Source organism: Schistocerca piceifrons, chromosome 4 (assembly GCF_021461385.2).
Source record: "Schistocerca piceifrons isolate TAMUIC-IGC-003096 chromosome 4, iqSchPice1.1, whole genome shotgun sequence".
NCBI lineage: Eukaryota > Metazoa > Arthropoda > Insecta > Orthoptera > Acrididae > Schistocerca > Schistocerca piceifrons.
In genome coordinates this window covers 796,116,710-796,136,677 of record NC_060141.1, presented here as the reverse complement: position 1 = coordinate 796,136,677, position 19,968 = coordinate 796,116,710, and the positions used below count along the sequence as shown (strand labels likewise).

The 19,968-nt window shown below is 39.0% G+C and overlaps 1 protein-coding gene across 1 annotated transcript in view; it reads right to left on the bottom strand.

The window, feature by feature from the left end:
• Positions 1 to 19,968, bottom strand: part of LOC124794894 (endothelial differentiation-related factor 1 homolog) — an 83,843-nt gene that overhangs the window by 23,168 nt on the left and 40,707 nt on the right. The window contains exon 4 of the mRNA XM_047258593.1: positions 5,397 to 5,490. Within this exon, the coding sequence (XP_047114549.1) occupies positions 5,397 to 5,490 (94 nt within the window). The remainder of the gene's footprint in view (positions 1 to 5,396; positions 5,491 to 19,968) is intronic.

The window sequence follows — 19,968 nt, the reverse complement described above, 5'->3', positions numbered from 1 at the left end:
TGGTCCTGCTGGTGCCATGAAGTTCACAAATACATCACCTTCTGCTTCACAGCACTCTGCAACACATCCTAAGTACCATTTGTCATCATAAACAGCAATAACATGGCAACCTGGTTGTATGTTGCTGCTTTTGCTTCTGAATCCTGAGTCAGATACACTGTGAAGACACATGTGCACGAACCTATAGTTATAACCAGAACCTATAGTTATAACCGGACAGTCTGCTAATCTGCCCATTGTCAGAGCCCACTGGAGAGAAGTGATGATTGCTCCTTGTGCCTGCAACAGTTTAAATGTGTTCTATTCTGCTTTTTAGCAACTCTTCGATTGATTTCACCCCATCTTTTGAAACATAGAACGATTGTATGCCAGAGAGATTTTTCTGTACCCAGGTAAATAATTGAAGAGATGTTAGAATGTGACCTTCTGTAGGGTGCTGCAGACTAGCTCGTGATGCCATGCGCTTAATGGTAGCACTAATACCATCACATACATTTTTACGATGACTTGTTGCAAAAAAAGTCCATTCTGTGTGAATCTGAAAATCATGGTAATGCATGCATAAATTTTTGAGATTTTTACAGTTTTTGTACTGACTAGCTGCCCCATCACTGAAGTATTTCGCAAAATGTATGTGAGGCAGCTTGTTTTTCACATATGCCATGACAGGGCGAATGTGGGCATCATGAATTAAACAGTCACTAAAAATGCATAGGTTCATGACAGACACATCACCTGATTCACCTCTATAGTAAATTGAAATGGTTGGAGAGTTGCTTGACTGTTGTCCCAATGGTATCCTCGGATGGCATAATTTTCAGAAAAGTCTAGTATTACTACAATTTCATTTTGTTTCAAATTATCCTTACAAAACTGGAGATAAGCCGATTGTGCTGTTGCTGTGAAGCTGTTTGTGGTCAGTTTGTCTGTTTTTTGACAACACATTTCAAGAAAATCCTCCACTTTGCTTTGTTTCAAGAATTGGGCGACCCATGTGTGTCCACTGTTTATAAGAAAAAAATTCATCGTCATCCATAAGGAGTTCCCCATACAGTTTGTTATTCATGTGTTCTGCAAGATTTGCCTTTTCACACCTGTGTATCATGCACCGGTAGGAACTGAAGTCACACACTAGCAGCTTCATTGCACCTCTGTAATCCAGACCAGAATCCTTTATAGCAGCAAACATCAGCTTAGCATTTTGATCGGTCTCACATACACAAACATTGTGTGTGCCCCTTGCACTTACAGGCACAACCCATTTTGTCCAAAGATTGGAAAAAGATGATAAACCTACTTTGGTACTGGGATACTTTTCCTTGAATTTTACATATAGTTCTGATATGTTGCATAGCAACAGTCTTTTTTGCATCTGTGCACGTACATGTCCCATTTTCACCGTTACATAGTCTTTTTTTTTCCAGGTATTATTCGGCTGTAGTCATTACTTTCATAAAACTCCGACACTAGCAACTTTACTTCTGAACTAAATTGCTTACCCTGAGCTTGCTTAAGTTGTGAAAGCACTTCTTGGGTTGCTTTTATTTTCCTAGCTTGCTTTACCATATATGTAGAAACATCGAATTCCTTTGCAGTGTAGTAAATAGACCAGCTGGAAGGTGCAGAATCAGAGCATTTCTGGCATGATTTCTGTTCCTTTGGAGCAGATAGTTCTTCCTCTTCCACCATTAGTGTGTCAGCTATTTTGTGTTTTAATTCCATTTGAGCTTCTTGTAGTTTTCTTCTACCATAGCTGGGCCTGTCTCTTTTCCCGACTTTGGGAGTCTTCATGGGAGACAAACCAAGAGCAGTCACTTAAGTATTTAATTGCTCATCCGCTGTGGTTGTAGGTGGCTGATACTGTTTGTCACTGTCATGTAAATTATCAGAATATTCTTCATTTTTTAGCAGTGTACCACACCCGGAACATAACTTTTGTCCTGGTTTCGTGTGAAGTCCCATGCACTGATTCACTTTCAATATTGATTTTATATCAATTTCTCTGAGGCTACACTTCACTGTCTTTTTATGAATCCGAAATGGGTCAAAACAACAACTTTGTAGGAAAGAATACTTATCCAGAAACACTTTCATATGATGATAACAAACACTAAAGTTTCCTGGAACTGTACTTCTTGTGCCCACAGGGTGTATCCCGCATCTCCATAGCAACAAATCTTGGTCCGATTCATCCGGATCATACAGTACAAAGCAGATGCCACATTTTGTCCCATATGTTGTTTTATGACAATCAGATGCTTGTGCTCTACCAATGCTGCAACTTGTTTGAACAAAAGCACCACTAGTACACTCTTCTGCCTCCATACTGACTTTCCACAACAGTACTGACCAGTCTGAACTGGAATCTTAAAAACATGAGTAACCTGTAATTGTTGCTTGTTTCCTTTGTGTTCCTGCCTAACAATGACACATTCTGTCCCTGAAAACTACCATTGCTTAACTTTGTTGCTTAATGGTTCCCAACAATTGCTGCAGCTTTATCTGAAACAAGCTGTCTGCATCATCACTATTACTTGCTAAATCGTGTTAAAAGAAATGTAACCAAATACATCTCTGTCAACTTTTATTGTACACAAATGCCTTGCAATAACAAGTTGAAATTTTGCCACATATTATATTATGGTCTACTTATGCAGTATTTGAAATTTGGCTTGGATATCACTTGTCCCTTTTGTGATACCACACTTCAAAAATCCATGTTTTTCAGGTAATTTTTCAAATTTTCGTATTTTCGTGTGCACGTAACTCTGTTTGTGTGACTGATACGGACAAGATGAGTTCTGTACGTGTTTAGGCCACATTAAGCTTACCACAAAATTAAAATTATACCCTTTTTGAGTGAATTATATTTGGCATAGAGGGCACCTACAATATGTACCTTTTTATGTATTACATTTTTTTTAATCACATTTTGGAATTTTTATTTTCCCTCAGAAATATGTTGTTGGTGTTTTGATTCATAGAGTGTGTTCTCTAAGTGGGTGTTACTGGGTTGTAAAAATTTCACTGGACTGTCCAGAATAGTTCCAAAGTTATTAAGACCATGAAGTTGGGTCTGAAGATAGATTGCCAGATGCGGGTTGCAATTTCCGGGTCACGCCACCCTCTTTCACAAGCCATAATTCTGGAACTAATTGGCAGGGGAACTTAAAATTTTGTACAGAGTGTTCCACACTTGGTATCATTGGTGTGCTAAATTTCAGCCAAATCTGAGATTATCAGCTGGAACATTTTCTCAAATTGCTTGAATTGACATGGAATGACCCAGTTTATTTCTAATGCCAACACAAGGTTCAAAGTACCTGTTACTATAGGAAACATTTTCCCGTTCTTGAAATTCGACACACCTGAAGTCACAGAAAAAAAAGGTGCTACACTCCTCTGGATCATTAAGCACAGCTAGAAGATCACTTACACTTCTAGGCATTAATGCGTTTTTTGCAATAGACTCTGCTTTTGTCCAACCACAACGTATTTTTTTGGCCACATCCGAATCCATAAATACGTTCTTTGCAAGTTTATTTGCACAGTCCATACTAACGTAACTTAGGTTGTGTTTCACTGTAGGATGCACAAACGATAACTCGCCCACTGCAACTCTGTCAGATTCACCACCAGTGGGACTATCACTCAGGCATTGAAAATAGCTGGATATCTTAGAAGTGTTACTTCCCCTAACTCTGCTTTTGTGCCCTTTGGTGTTGGTGTGCTGCTGACAATCTGTATTACCACCATGTGCTACGCTGAATTCATGCTTGCAAAGGGTGCACTATGCTCTAGAATTGTATCCTTTTACAGGATTAATCCACAAATGAGTTTCTTCCCATTTCTTCTGGTAAATACAGAAGCACTTTCCGCACTTTTTATGCAGATATTTGGATTCTTCAATTTCGCGTAACTCGGTCTAGGCCGTATGACAAAGAAACAACATAATCGCAACGTGACTTGTGACACCATGATGTGTTTTGTGTTCCCTACATATCGATGTAGTAACTGTATCAATAATACTATGCCGTAACGATCATCCAGCAAAGGTATTCAAAAAATATGCAGCAGGTTTAAATCTTAATCGGTGTCTTTTTCTCAAATACAGCAGATTGTATCTCCCATATAAAATAAAAACGGGAGATGGGAGTATGCTTAAAATTCAGAAGAATACAGGAGTTCCTGTATAATATGGGAGAGTTGGTAACTCTAGTATGAGGTCTTAGGCTGGTTCAACCTGATATCACACGTAAACATTCCTCCTAAAGATGATCCGTAACAACTCAATTTCCGTACTCTTTCTCACCCTGAACTGAGTGACAACCTTGTTGGTAACAAACCATAGATTTTGCGCCTATTGTTCTCTGTTTACGAAGACCGCCAACTGTTTCAACAAAAATTTTGTTACAACTTTTATTTACCATAATTTTATAATGATTATGAATGATAAGTCTTATGCTAGGAAATATCTTTTAAATGTGGTTTCATGAAATACTTTTGCTCCTGTGCTTTATTTACACTATGCACAGGATCAGAATGAACAGCATTCAGCCACCGCCTGTGTTGTGATTATCAACTGAACGTGTCTGCAACAAAGAAGGGAACGTACGTGTGTGTGTGTGTGTGTGTGTGTGTGTGTGTGTGTGTGTGTGTGTGTGCGCGCGCACGCCTTAGCACAAAGCCACTGCTTTTGTGATAATCTTAAGAGTACTAAAACGTACAAACAGGCATTTCCTTCCTTGTTTCGATCACGTCGAATGGTGTAAATAAAACACAAAAACAGAAGTCTTTCATGAAACCACAGTAAAAAGACGTTCATGCTTTAATGTGAGACAACTAATCAATAACCCTTTAAAATTACGGCGAATAAAACTTGTAATACAATAATGGTTAAAATACTAAAGATGGCAGTCTTCGTAAACCAAGAATGAAAGTTATGAAATCTATAGCTTCTTGTATTTCCTATGCTTTGCTATATTTTATATTTTCCTGCATTTAAGACTTCTTTGACTCAGTCTGCTGAAAAGTGTAAAAAGGTTTTTTTTACTATAATATGAAAAGGCACTTTCTACAAAATACATAGTTGAACAACAGGGCTATTATGGAAAGACAAAATTAAAATATTAATTTCCAATAATGGGACAAGCAACAGCAAATGACTGCCAAACTGAGGACACAGTGCAACAATTCGGAAAATACAAGTTGTATAGCGAGTAGAAAAATTGTGAAATCATTAAAGACTATTGCTGAAGATGGACATGTGAAGAAGTGCCTCTTTGACACTGCAGCAGATGTAATTAAAAAAGTTGTTAAACACTTGCAAATATAAAATGGGATCTACATATGCTGAACTGAATAATTAAATAATGCTAACAACATGAAAGACTCACCAATGGCTCTTTCTATTTTTCCGAGTACTATCTGGTTGGGAATACCACGGCCAGCTTCATAATCATTGATAACTTGCGGCTTCTCATTAACTTTCTGAAACAGAACACATACATACATCACTGTGGAAAAACAACAACATTTTTATGATTTCTTTCAGTCTGAAGAAATCTGTTTACACGATTTTTAAATAACAAAATAATCACAGAGTTACAGTAAATTTTACATTTCCAAACTGAGATGCACAACTGTAAATAGGTTGAAGTTGGATACATTCGGAAATAGACAAGGTGGTGTCAGGATGAACAGGATTTCTGGCCAGGTGAATACACTGTTATCAACGCAAAATCAAACAAAAGTAACAAAGGAATAAGACAAACTGTGACTGTTATTCATCAACAAGTTGAAAAACCAGAAATGCTTGAGTGTTTCAATGGAGCACTAAGCAATTATTGGCTGAAACAAATATGGTCTTCATGACAGTGTCTGTGATATTTCAGCAGTAAAATACAGTACAGTTATTTGCCAAAGAACTTGCATCATTTAGCTGGTGAACCTAAACCAGAGTTGTGGAACAAATATATCGAAGATTAATAAATGATAATGAGCATTTTAGCAACATGTCTATTAAATTCCATGTTTACATCTTTACAAGAATGATAAATATTGTTCACTCCTTTAGATCAAACCACTACTTTCTGGAACTAACTTACGTGAGTAATGCACAGAAGAAAATCATGTCACTACACTAAATATCGCTCCCACAGGTACTACAGAAATAAGAGTAGACTCGCTATAGTGCGTGCGTGCGTGTGCGTGTGTGTGTGTGTGTGTGTGTGTGTGTGTGTGTGTGTGTGTGTGTGTGTGTAAATAGTATTGTGGTATAGTGGTTATAGTCAATGGCTGGCAATGTGTGATCAATGGTAAAACTTGTGTCAGGTCTTCATTATTAATTCGCATCAGATCTTAGTTTTAATAACAGTGGGAACAATGAGACTTCGAGAACACACACACACACACACACACACACACACACAGTGATTGCCAAGAGAAGATGTAGATGTTTGAGTTCTTTTAAATTAGTTCAGCAGATTTTTCTCAAGGACTCATTGTTCCCACTGTTATTAAAACTAAGACCTGACACGAATTAATAATGAAGACCTGACAAGTTTTACCAGTCATCACGCATTGCCAGCCATTGACTATAACCACTACACCAAAATACTATTTACAGTAAAGGAAACCAACCAATGTTACTTGTAAACTAAGAAATCAACAACTTCAGCTCATTTTTTTTTAAAAAAAAAACACTTCTAACACATTAGCCTCTGCAATCTATCCAGCATGAGAATTTGGGCCATAATTCTGATAGTAGCCTGTTATGATCTGAAAGTATAAATTTTAAACTTTCATACACACCTGTGTCACCCCAAAATTACTGTTTTGACATGGGTAACATGCTTTGTTCGTTGTGCTGAAGTGTGCGGTTTTTAACCTGTGGCTAGTGCCAGAGATACCTTTCCTTTGAACATTTTTATGTTGGGATTCACAAATGCAGTGTAAATGAATGAAACAAATTAGTGTGTCATTAAAGAAGTAGTATAACACTGTTTAGTTACTAACCTTGCTGTTTTATTTTTTTTTTCTTTGGGATTTAATGTTGGCACTGTTAAATGAAGTACATCTGCTGGATACATGCTATTCTTCAATGTGGCTGGCACAATTAAATTGTAGATCTAAAATCATTACTTTCATTTCAAAATAATTCTCCTGTCGCTTAGGTTTATTCATTTTGATTTTGAAGCAGATATATAGCTGCATGATACAATACAAGAGTACTGTCAAAATTAAAAATTAAAATAACTGAATATGTGTACAACATTTAAATCTTGCTACTGATATTACTTTCTATTTTTTGTATAGAGTAACATTTTCTCAATTAAAATTCCAGAACACATGAGCAGATTGGTGCACCACCAGTCTTCTCTTCCCCACTAACCAAAATCACACGAAGAAGGCGCTGGTTGTCACTCTGTTTTACAGTACTTCACACTTGGGCACGGGCAGCTGTAGTACAGCAGAGTGAGTGACAAATGACCAGTGCTCACAAAGTTTAAAAGCTGTACTTTCAGAAGGCCGTAACTGCCATTATCAGAATTGTGGACCAAATTTTCATGCAGGACTGATTGCTGGAGCCAATTTCTTGTAAGTATACTTGTCTCTCCTTAAAATATGAGGTCAAGTTGATGATGTTTTCTTGTCAGTTACTAATGCAGAAATACGTAACAAATTAAAAAGTAGATTTACTTCATTACTATTTCTTTTCTCACAGCTTGGGTAAAACTTGGCATTCACTGATCCATAAAATGTACTTTTCAACACTTGAATTTTAAACAGAATTGTTTTGACAGTGTTTTGTGTTACTTTTGGAATGGTTCACTTCAATGTAAACTTTGTAAATGCTGGACGAGAATGTTATTCAAAATTAGGTACATTATCAGTTCAGTGTACATCCACATCAGAAGTTTTTCATTTAACAAAGCTTATTGTTTTTGAAAGTGCCAATATCTCTGATTATTCAAACCAAATGAAATAGTCTTGTGTAAACAGCTGGTATTCAGAGTCCAGATGCAGTTCCTGGCTTCACAATTATTGAACAACCACACTTGGTGCTGTGAATATGAGATCAGATGAAAACTGCAGGTGGAAATGAATCTAGGATAAACTGAGTTTGTGCCAACTTGACAGTCAAGTTGCATGATAAGAAGAACATGGATGTTGACTGCATGCAACAACACAGACACAACAGATGGAAAAAGACTGACCAATGAAAAAGTTACGGTACTTCAATATGTCAATAAAACTCTAGTACAAGACAATTTATCTCTGACAGGTTACTGAGATTATCAGATTAATCCCTAAGAACTGCACAGAAAGTTCATTCCTCATATTCTGAACCAGAGTATTTTAATTTCTCACACATGCTGACAGTAACAGAGCAACATGCATCCACAGCAAAACTTCGTCTTTAAAACAGGGAAGAAGACATTTAGAAATTTATGCAACAGGATGTGGAAGAGCTCACAGAAGTAGAGGCTCCGAGGAAGAGAAGCCTCTAAAGCACTGCATTTTCCTTTTCTTTTTTTGTGAATAAACAGTCCTAGAGACGTGTACTCATGTTTAGTTTGATAAAAACAAATTGTAGTGAGAAATCTGAGAAATGAAATGTGTAACATATCATTATGTTTTTTTTTACACCCTGTTTCATGGCTTGCTGAGCAGAAAAATTACTGACCACGGCTACCAGGCCAAGAAATATGAAACATTTCTGAAAGGAAGAGTATAAATGACAACACCAACAAAACACAAATATGCTCATAACTTTAACAATTCCAGTCTAAAGAGAGAAGCAAAGGAAAAATTACACACTTATGTAAACAGCCTTTCGACTGTTCAAGAGTTTTTGACATTTAATGTCTGATCTACTGATGAATTCCTGCACTAAAACTCAAAGAACTGGTCATTTCAGTTTATATATTTCTCACATGAAACAAAATCTGAAAACAAAGCCTTTACTGCATCATTTCATATCAAATTTGGGCAACAGTGGACAACACAAAACAAATACTCTAATCAGGTTCTCCCACTACTTTTTCACTCATTTACTAGTTACTACACATTCAGACAGTACTGTTATATCAATAATTGTATAGTCAAATAATAAAAGGCCACCCCAGTTGTTGATACGAACTAAGTATAATACCTATTTCAGTCTTCACATCCCTGCCAATTTCAAATGGGTCTGAAAATTGTGCTATGATGAATCAATGTCAAACTGTTTCATTCTTTCACTCTGCTATTGTTTTTGTTATTGTGTCAAGATTCTTCCACATTGCTTCACTTTTCTTGAAAACCCTGAAATTTTTCATTTTGGTTCTGAAGTTTTCTGTTTTTAACAACTTACTCAAATAATCTTATCTTTTCTAAATCACTGAGTATCTTTCTTTCATCTACTGATTTTTGTTCCTCCTATTATTCAAATATTACAATATTCTTTTACTTACTCTGTTGTCCTACCTTCTCCAGATTGTCAAGAGTTAGGAGATTATTTGTTAACACAGTTCTCTGTTGCATCTTAATTTATAATTGTCTTCTCTGTCTACAGTGGATCCCTGAATTTTTTGAAGTAGTGTCCTCTTTTTCCTTGAATTTTGCTATTTCTCCTACTTCATGTGTGGCAATGCACTCTGCAACATGAAGTGCTTGTGGTTTTATAAATATTCTAAAGTACCTAATATTTTCTTATTAATGGAGTACATTTTTTACTGTAGGTGTTCTCTTTGAGTCGATGTGATATCTTCTGGAAAATGGTGTTATTTGCCTCTTTGCTCACCCCAATGATTTTTCCTCAGTATTTAAAGTCTTTAATTTCATTGATTTATCCAAAACTTTTTTTGCAATTTTGGGGAACTACAATATTTGTCATAGACTGCATCAATTTCATAAAAATTGAAAGTAACTGTTTACTCATTGTGGAATAATCAAGATATCGCCAGGTATACAGACGACACCATATTTTGACTCTGAAGGTTTCCTGTTACCTACTGCAAAATGTATTGGTACCCTTCCAATAAGTGATCCAACACAAGACTCCTGGCTTGAGAAGATTTCTATGAACGAATTACTGTGCTAGTAGATTAACGGACACTTGACTGGACATTTAGAATTATGCTGCATTTTAATAATAATAATAATAATAATAATAATAAAGGACATCAAGGTCAGCACTCAAACACCCAATGCAAGAGTGAGACAGCCCACCAGGGTAGCTCTGATGCAAAGAGTAACATGTTCAATCAGCAAGATAGATATAGAATTTAAGAAACTGTGATAAGCTATAAAGTACAGATCATTCTGTTTACATACCCATACCAGGCTCTGAGAAGGAAACAAACTATTTGTCATGTTGACAAATGGCTCTGAGCACTATGGGACTTAACATCTATGGTCATCAGTTCCCTAGAACTTAGAACTACTTAAACCTAACTAACCTAAGGACAGCACACAACACCCAGCCATCACGAGGCAGAGAAAATCCCTGACCCCGCCGGGAATCGAACCCGGGAACCCGGGCGTGGGAAGCGAGAACGCTACCACACGACCACGAGATGCGGGCGTCATGTTGACAAATAAATCAATATGTACAGATGCATCTTTAGAAGAGTTTGCAAACATACAAGGTGGATGTAAAAGTGCAATGGACCCAAAAGATGAAAATAATCAAGGATGTACAAACTCATGCTGAAAACTTAATACCAAACTTTTTGGCATGCTTTTTTATAACTTACCATATTAGGCATGGAAACGAGACATCAACATTCGGCAAACTGTTTTAGTGTGGTTAACAAGTACTAATATAACATCAGCACTATCCAAAGGGCATTTTAGTGTATTATGTTCCTATCCTCCTCTTCAAAATCTCGCAAGCCTGGTTCAAGAACTGTGGTAGGTGACAGGACTCCTCAGAGAATGATTGTCTTGCTGCTGTTCGCTTGTCTCACAAAATGTCACACCCAACTTGAGCACAGAAAACTGACAATAGGGGTTAAGCAAGTGATGTTCACTTTGCTGACCAGAATACAAATGGAGCACAAAAGGAGCTAATGAGTAAAAGCAGCCGGCATCAAATCTGTGGGTCATTCCACGTAAACACACACACTTTGTTGGATCCTAAGGCGACCAATTCAAAATTTAGTCGTATTCGGTACATGATTACCTTCATGCCTAATAGCAAAACTGTCAAAAAGCGCTCTCCTAACTCTTAATTATTATTCATAAATTCTGGTTTAAAGACTCAAGGGTGTGTACCAGATCATCAGTCAGGCACCAGTTACCTATTTTCAGAGATCTACTACTTAGTAGTGAGTTGACACACAGACCTCAGTCTTTTATTTGCATTTAGAGTATACGCCATTAAGTTGATATGATGTACAAAAGGTAGGCTGCATTGTTCAGATTTTTTCTGAAATATGTTGCAAAACCCTTTTTCCATACTGCTCTTAAAATTGGTGATTTTGTAAAAAAACTGTAACTTTGTACCGAAAAACAGTACATACCTCAGCTTGTTTACTGTAACATTTTAGGCCTAGTATTAAGTAGAAATAATACTGAAAACATTTGGCACCAGAATTAATGGTTCTTACTTCCAATTGAAGTTGGCTCTGTCAGGAAAAAAAAATCATCAAATTTGTCTGTTTGTTTTGTTTTAGGGAGCAAAAACAGCTAGGGTCATACATGCCCATGTCAGAACTGTAGAAAACAAAGACTAAAAAGGAGTTAAAAGTGACTACACATTTAGCCCAATCAACAGAAGGAAAGACAGTTGAAACAGGGACTTTCTCTTGGCAAAAGGGCCATAAAAGATGCCTTAGAGACAGCGGAGGTTCTGAACTAAAAATTAACTGTCTTTCGCAATATTACTACGTTGGATAAAAAGTAAAACGTGAGCAACAGCCTGTGCATCGTTCACTAAAACAGCTGATAACTCAGAAGGAAAACATAAATGAGAATGTTAAGTGTTAAAAAAATGGCATTGTCAGGAAACGTCGAACCATCAAAGTTAGAGAACAGTGAGCACAAAGTGGTGGGGGATCACCACTTAACAAATGGTGACTGCTAAAAAGGCAGTGGCCAATACACAACACTGCTAAAATGACCTGCTCGTGGTGAGAGGGATGAAGGGAGGTCAGCCAAGCTGCTGGAGAGGTTTAATTCCCCGTAGCTCGTTCCCATGAATGGAAGACCAGTGCTGATGCCAAAGTGACACCATCTGCCGATAGGTGGCAACACAGATATCATCAGAAGGAATGGCAGAACTACTGGGCTGAGGTAGCAGGAATGCAGCCTTGGTAGCAGCGTCAGCAGCCTCATTTCCAATAACACTGACATGACCAGGGATCGATGTAAACATCACAGTGGTTCCATCAACAGTGAGCAAGTGAAAGCTTTCCTGGACCCGTTGCACTACAAGATGGACAGTGTACAGCACAGTCAGACTCTGAAGTGAGCAACATGTCTGAGTATATGACAATTGAAAAGCCTGTGTCACCGGACGTACTGCATGGTATGATACAGGATGAAGAGCTCCATTGTAAATACTGAGCAGAGTTCCAGAAGCAGATAACATAAATCTGTCAGTTCCAACAATGAACGCACACCGGACACAGTCAGTCCAAGAGCCATCAGTGTACAAAAAAGTACTATCATGAAGTTCTGTGCAAAGGTCGAGAAACTTACGGCGATACAGCGAGTCTGGAGTAGTGACCTTTGTAAATGAATGAAGTCCAAGATGAACACAAGCTGCTGGACGAAGCCAAGGTGATGGAAGGGCTCACACCCACTGGGAAAGTGGCAGTTCGTGTGAAGGTAAGCTACCGGAGCAAGCACCAAAAGTAAACTCCAGGAGGTAACAGAACAGGCCGCATAGTGGGGTCTTTGGTGTGACGTCATAAGCGAGTGACTGCGTGTGAGATCGCTCTCTAAGTTTTCATATATTTTTAGGTTTCAGATACATATTTTAACGGTTTTTGTGATAATATTTACTATATAAGTGACGTATTAGTAGTTTCTTCATTCACCTCTGCCTTTCTTGTGTTGTGACCTGATATTTGTGAGTGTTTCGTATCGAGCAACTTAACCTCTTGCCTGTGTTTACATTCCGCGCTGACCAGTTGCAGCTGTAGCGGCGCATCGAAAGCTAAGTACTAATTAATTGTTTGTGTACAGTGGTTTATTTAGGAACTTTAGTAGTCTTCAACCGGTGTTCTTGGTGTTTTCTGGTGAAATAATTTCAGAAGAACCTTTTGGGAACTGTTTTCAGCTTCGTTACTGTGTCATTAGACATTTGATTCTCTTTCTGTATTAGTCTTTTGTTATATTCATATTTGTTGTTTATTAATACTCTTAATAATAGTAGTTACTTCCCTTGTAGAGTAAGTTTGTGATTATTGTAGTCAGGTTTTTAACGTCTTCTTATTGTAGTAGCGGAACTTAGAAAAAGTAAAATTTTACCATGAGTGAGAAGTGGGGGTTTTGCCGTAGGTTCGTGAGTAGTGGATTGCAGTGTGAGACTTGTTTGAAGTATTTTCACTGGGGGGATTGCAGTGGGGAAGCCAGTGGGCATTCTGGTGAGATCCTCTCCTGGAACTGCAGGTTATGTAGCAAGAGTAAGTTGACAGAGGAGCAGGAGCGTAAGATCTGTGCCCTTCAGGTGCAGTTGAAAAACGCACAGGAGGAGCTAGATAGGATGAGGAGGGAGAAGGGGGTTGGGAATGGGAGCTGGCTGTTGGCAAGAGATCTGCTAGGAGAAGAAGATTTTCAGATAGTTTTTCTATTGGTGTTTACAATAGATATGACCAACTGTCAAGAGTCTAGTGGAGAGGAATCTCTAGTAGCTGTAGATGTAGGAAGTACGCAGCAGACCTCAGTAGTTACTGTGCCTAGAACAGTTGCAAAATCGAAGAGGAAGAAGGAGGTTCTGCTGTTAGGTAGTTCTCATGGCAGAGGGGTAGGCCAGCAGTTGCAGGAAGTGCTGGGGAGTGAGTATCAGGTCACCAGCATTGTGAAGCCTAATGCAGGGTTGGCTCAGGTGACTGTTAACATAGGGGGGGGGGGGGGGGGGGGGTTATGTAGGGATTTTACTGAAGAGGACCAGGTAGTGATTGTGGGTGAGGCTGGTAATAGTATTCATAGGGATGGGGAGTATAACATAGATGGTGAACTGGAAAAGATAGCCACTCAGACTGGCAACACGAATGTGCATTTCGTGGAACTGTTTCAGCGTCACGATCGGCCTCATCTTAATACAGCCGTCAGGCGTAATAACATGAGGCGCTGATGACAGAAAGCATGGGTCACATTTCAGTTGGTGTCGGTGGAGTCTATCAGCAGGACGGGTTTCACTAGACATGGCCTGCACCTCAACAGGTATGGGAAAGGGAGGTTGGCAAAGCTTATAGGTGACAGCATAGGTGGGGGTGGTGGGATCACTCACGGGAAAATTCCTGCAGTAGTGGGTGTTAGAGCTGCACCTTTTTTTAGATTGAAGTCAGCTGATAGGTATTCCTGCTTAAGGGAAGTCTCTCTAACAAGGGAATCACTTTTGACAAAACTTAGGTATCCGAGTAATGAGGGAATTAGTATATTTCATCAAAATATACAAGGTATTAGAGATAAAGTTAGTGAACTGCTTATAGATGTTGACTCTGAAATTATTGGTATATCTGAACACATCTTAAATAAGGAGATAATTCAGAGGCTTCCTTTACCAGGATACAGGTTGGTTGGCAGCTTTTCGAGGAGCTCTTTGCGGTGTGGGGGAGTAGCCATGTATGTGAAAAACAGCATCTCATTTGAGTCAATTGATGTTTCAAAGTACTGCACTGAAAAGGTGTTTGAATGTTGCGCAGGTGTGGTTAAATTTAACGGAGCTAAACTTCTAACTGTTGTTATTTATAGATCCCCAGACTCCGATTTCACAACGTTTTTGCTAAAGCTAGAGGAGGTTCTTGGTTCAGGAAATACAAAAAGTTAGTTATATGTGGTGACTTCAATATTAATTGTATAAGTGATTGTGCAAGGAAGAGGATGCTGGTAGACCTCTTTAATTCATATAATCTTATGCAAACCGTGTTCTTTCCAACGAGAGTGCAAGGGAACAGTAGAACAACCATAGACAACATTTTTGTTCATTCCTCATTACTAGAAGGGCATTCTGTTAGCAAAAAGGTGAATGGCCTTTCAGATCATGATGCACAAATTTTAACTCTAAAAGATTTTTGTGCTGCAACACGTGTTAAATATAGTCATCAGCTCTTCAGGAAAGCTGATCCAGTTGCTGTAGAGACCTTTGTAAACCTTATAAAGGAACAAGAGTGGCAAGATGTTTATAGTGCTGATACAGTAGACAATAAATATAATGCTTTTCTCAAGACTTATCTCATGCTCTTTGAAAGTTGCTTTCCGTTAGAACGTTTAAAACAGGGTACAAGCACAAACAGGCAGCCTGGGTGGCTGACTAGAGGGATAAGAATATCTTGTAGAACAAAGTGGCCATTATATCAAAACGTTAGAAACAGTCAAAATCTAAATGCAGCAGCCCATTACAAACAGTATTGTAAGGTGCTTAAAAATGTTATTAGGAAGGCAAAAAGTATGTGGTATGCTGATAGAATAGCTAAGTCTCAGGATAAAATTAAAACCACATGGTCAGTCGTAAAGGAAGTTGCTGGTCTGCAGAGACAGGTCGAGGATATAGAATCAGTGAGTAGTGGGAATGTGTGTGTTACTGATAAGTCGCATATATGTACAGTATTTAATTATCACTTTCTGAATATAGCAGGTGAACTAAATAGAAACCTAGTCCCAACTGGGAATCATATAGCGCTCTTAGAAAAAAGTGTTCCGAGACTGTTACCTGAAATGCTCCTCCATGATACTGACAAGAGGGAGATTGAGTTATCAATTAAATCACTAAAGACAAAGAACTCTCATTGATATGACGGGGTATCTAGCAGAATACTGAAGTATTGTTCTATGTATGTTAGCCCAGTTCTCAGCCATATCTGTAACTTTTCCTTTAGGAGTGGTCGGTTTCCTGACCGATTAAAGTACTCGGTAGTGAAGCCACTTTATAAAAAGGGAGACATTGATAATGTTGACAATTTTAGACCTATTTCTATGTCATCGGTGTTTGCTAAAGTTATCGAGAAGGTTGTATATACAAAGTTACTGGAGCATTTAAATTCACATAATTTGCTGTCAAATGTTCAGTTTGGTTTTAGAAATGGTTTAACTGAAAATGCTATATTCTCTTTTCTCTGTGAGGTTTTGGACGGACTAAATAAAAGGTTGCGAACGCTAGGTATTTTCTTTGATTTAACCAAGGCTTTTGATTGTGTTGACCACAAAATATTACTGCAGAAGTTGGACCATTATGGAGTAAGGGGAGTAGCTTACAATTGGTTCGCCTCTTACTTTAAGAACAGAAAGTAGAGGGTAATTCTCCGCAATATTGAGAGTGGTAGTGATGTTCAGTCCCAATAGGGCACTGTTAAGTGGGGCGTTCCCCAAGGGTTGGTGCTGGGGCCACTGCTGTTTCTTATTTATATAAATGATATGCCTTCTAGTATTACAGGTGATTCAAAAGTATTTCTGTTTGCTGATGACACCAGCTTGATAGTGAAGGATCTTGTGTGTAATACTGAAACAGTAACAAATAATGTAGTTCATGAATGAAGTTCGTGGCTTGTGGGAAATAATTTGATGCTAAATCACAGTAAGACTCAGTTTTTACAGTTTCTAACTCACAATTCAACAAGAACCGATATTTTGATCAGACAGAATAGGCATATTATAAGCGAGACGGAACAGTTCAAGTTCCTAGGCGTTCGGATAGATAGTAAGCTGTTGTGGAAAGCACATGTCCAGGATCTTGTTCAGAAGCTAAATGCTGCTTTATTTACCATTAGAACAGTATCTGAAATAAGTGGCACTTCAACACGAAAAGTAGTCTACTTCGCATATTTTCATACGCTTATGTCATATGGTATTATTTTTTGGGATAATTCTTCTGATTCAAAAAGGGTATTTTTGGCTCAAAAACGGGCTGTTCGAGCTATATGTGGTGTAAGTTCGAGAACCTCTTGTCGACCCCTATTCAAAAATCTGGGAATTCTGACATTGCCCTCACAGTATATATTTTCTTTAATGTCGTTTGTTATTAGCAATATTAGCCTATTCCCAAGAGTTAGCAGCTTTCACTCAGTTAATACTAGGCAGAAATCAAATCTGCATGTAGAATGCACTTCCTTGACTCTTGTGCAGAAAGGAGTGCAGTATTCTGCTGCATCCATTTTCAATAAGCTACCACAAGAACTCAAAAATCTTAGCAGTAGCCGAAACACTTAAGTCTAAACTGAAGAGTTTCCTCATGGCTAACTCCTTCTATTCTGTCGAGGAGCTCCTGGAAGAGCTAAAAAATTAAGCAAATTCCAGTGTTACATTGTTGATTTTCTTCATTTAAACTTACGACTTGTCACCTGAATATGTTTTTTTATATTTCATTTTATCTGTTTCTAATATCGTGTTATAATTTCATGTATTGACTCGTTCAATGACCATGGAGATTTCTCCTTAATTTGGTCCCACGGAACAATAAATAAATAAATAAATAAATAAATAAAAATAAAAGGAGTCATCGAAAAAGGATGCATAGGATGGGTGGCAAATGTCAAGTGTGTGTGCTGAGGAGAAGATCATGACAGTATAACAACAGTAGTTCAGCAGCTTTTGCACAGACACTCAACCAGACTACTGTAAAAGGTGCCAGTGGTCAAACGGATGCCACAATTGTAGATTGTATTGAGATGGATTAAGATGGACAAACACCCAGTCTAGTATCGAATGGATGAGGGACCGATACAAACGGAGGAGGGTGGTTTGATCCACTTCCCAGGAAGTACCGCTGAGGACATGAACATCGAGGGACTCCGTACAGTGGGTGGCCAGGTAAGTCGTGGGAAGACCACAAATGCATGAGCCCAAGGAATTTTGGGGTTTCAATAAATGGAAGAGCAACAGGCCAAGATGTAAAGACAGTGGAAGAAACAAATTCCACCACCAGAAATTCAAGCAAATGGTTTTGTCAATGGAAAAGTGAAAGCCATTGTCGAAGCTCCACAAAGAAAGATGATAGAGACAACACTGAAGATGCTGCTCAAGGAGACAAGTCCATGGAGAACTGCAATAGATTGAAAAATCATTGACAAAAAGGGAGCCAGAGATGCCTGGCAGGAGACAGGCCACAACAGAGTTAATGTCGATAGCAAAGAGGACAACGCTCAGGGTAAATCCCCGAGGCACACTGGTTTCCTGGATAAAGTTGTCTGACAAGGCAGAACCCACACGTACCTTAAAAACATGGTTTTTTAAAAATCCCTGAAGGAAACAGAGCAGCCAACCATGGAAGCCCCCTGTGAAGAGACTACGGAGGATACCAGTCCTCCAGCTCGTGTCATATGCTTTCTCCAAATCAAAAAACATGGCAACAGTCTGGTATTTCTGCAGAAAACCATTCGGGACATCGGCTGACGAAAGTGACGAGATGTTCAACTGCAGAACGGCACACTCAAAATCAACACTGTGCAGTGGTTACTAAATTGCAAGACTCGAGCCACCACACCAGTCAGGCATGAATCGTACATTCCATCACCTTGCAAACACAGCTGGTAACAGAAATTGGGTAGTAGCTAGAAAGGTGTTTGTCTTCACTGGGTTTAGGTATGGGTATGACAGTGACTTCATGCCGGTGTCTGGGAAACGTGCCCTCTACCTGGATGCAATTGTACTTATGAAGGAGAAAGGAGCTGCAGCATGTGAATGTGAACATCATCTGGCCCTTGGGCAGAGGATCCAGATGAAGTGAGAGCATGATCTAGCTCCCTCATAGTAAAGGTGACATTGTATCATTAACGATTCTGAGAAGAGAAGGGTGTTGTCCAAGCCACCTCCACTTGTTTCCAATGGAGGAAGGCAGGGTGATAGTACGTGGAGCTCAAAAACTCATCAAAATTAGTTGGCCAAGGTGTTGGAGCTAGCAATAGGGTCCACTATGACATCATCTGCTACATCAGGCTGGAAATTCAGGAATGGACCTTGTCCCATCTGAGAGCTGTCAAAGGTTGGCCCACACAATTTAAGAGGGAGTGCAACTGTTGAAAGAACTAGTAAATGAAATCCAGCTAACTTTGTTGCTATCATTAAGAATGTGATGACACTGTGTATGCAACTTTTAATAGATAATGCAGACAACATAAGATGACTATAATTAAATGCAGGGCGCATCTCTCTGTGCACAAATTGCATTGCAACATGGATCAGTCCGTCAAGGGACTGGGACATGGTGCAGTAAAGATGGAGTGTGAGGAATGGAACAGTCTGCGGTGGTAAGGATAACATTCGTAAGGTATTCTAGCTGGTCATCACAACTGGGGAAATGTTGTTCATCGAAGGTCATCAAGAAGGAATAAAGCATCCAGTGGGCCTTAGAAAGCTGTCATCTGGCTGTACATGTACGTGGGGTAGGTGTCAGCAAACTGATAGCACACAGGAAATGATCGTTTGCATACGTGTCAGAGAGAATGGACCACTCGAGATGACAGGCAAGCTGGGCAGTGCAGGAGAGGTGTATGTTGAGTCTGAAAGGAACGTGGGTGCTCCAATGTTAAGGCAGTTGAGGTTAAGGTGATTGAGGTCAGCCAAGGGGGTACCTCTGACAGCTTCTGGGAGAACCCCACAGGGGATGGTGCACATTGTATTTGCAGAGTAGCAGAATGGGGTCAAGGAGTTGCCCTATAAGCTGGTGGAAGTCTGCCCTTGTGACACTGAATGACAAAGGGGTGTAAACGGTACATAGGGAAAAGGTGAAGTGAGTAAGGAAAATGCAGACTGCAACAACCTGAAGCCGGGTAGTCAGGGAGATAGTTTGACTATGAATGTCATATCAGATGTGCAGCA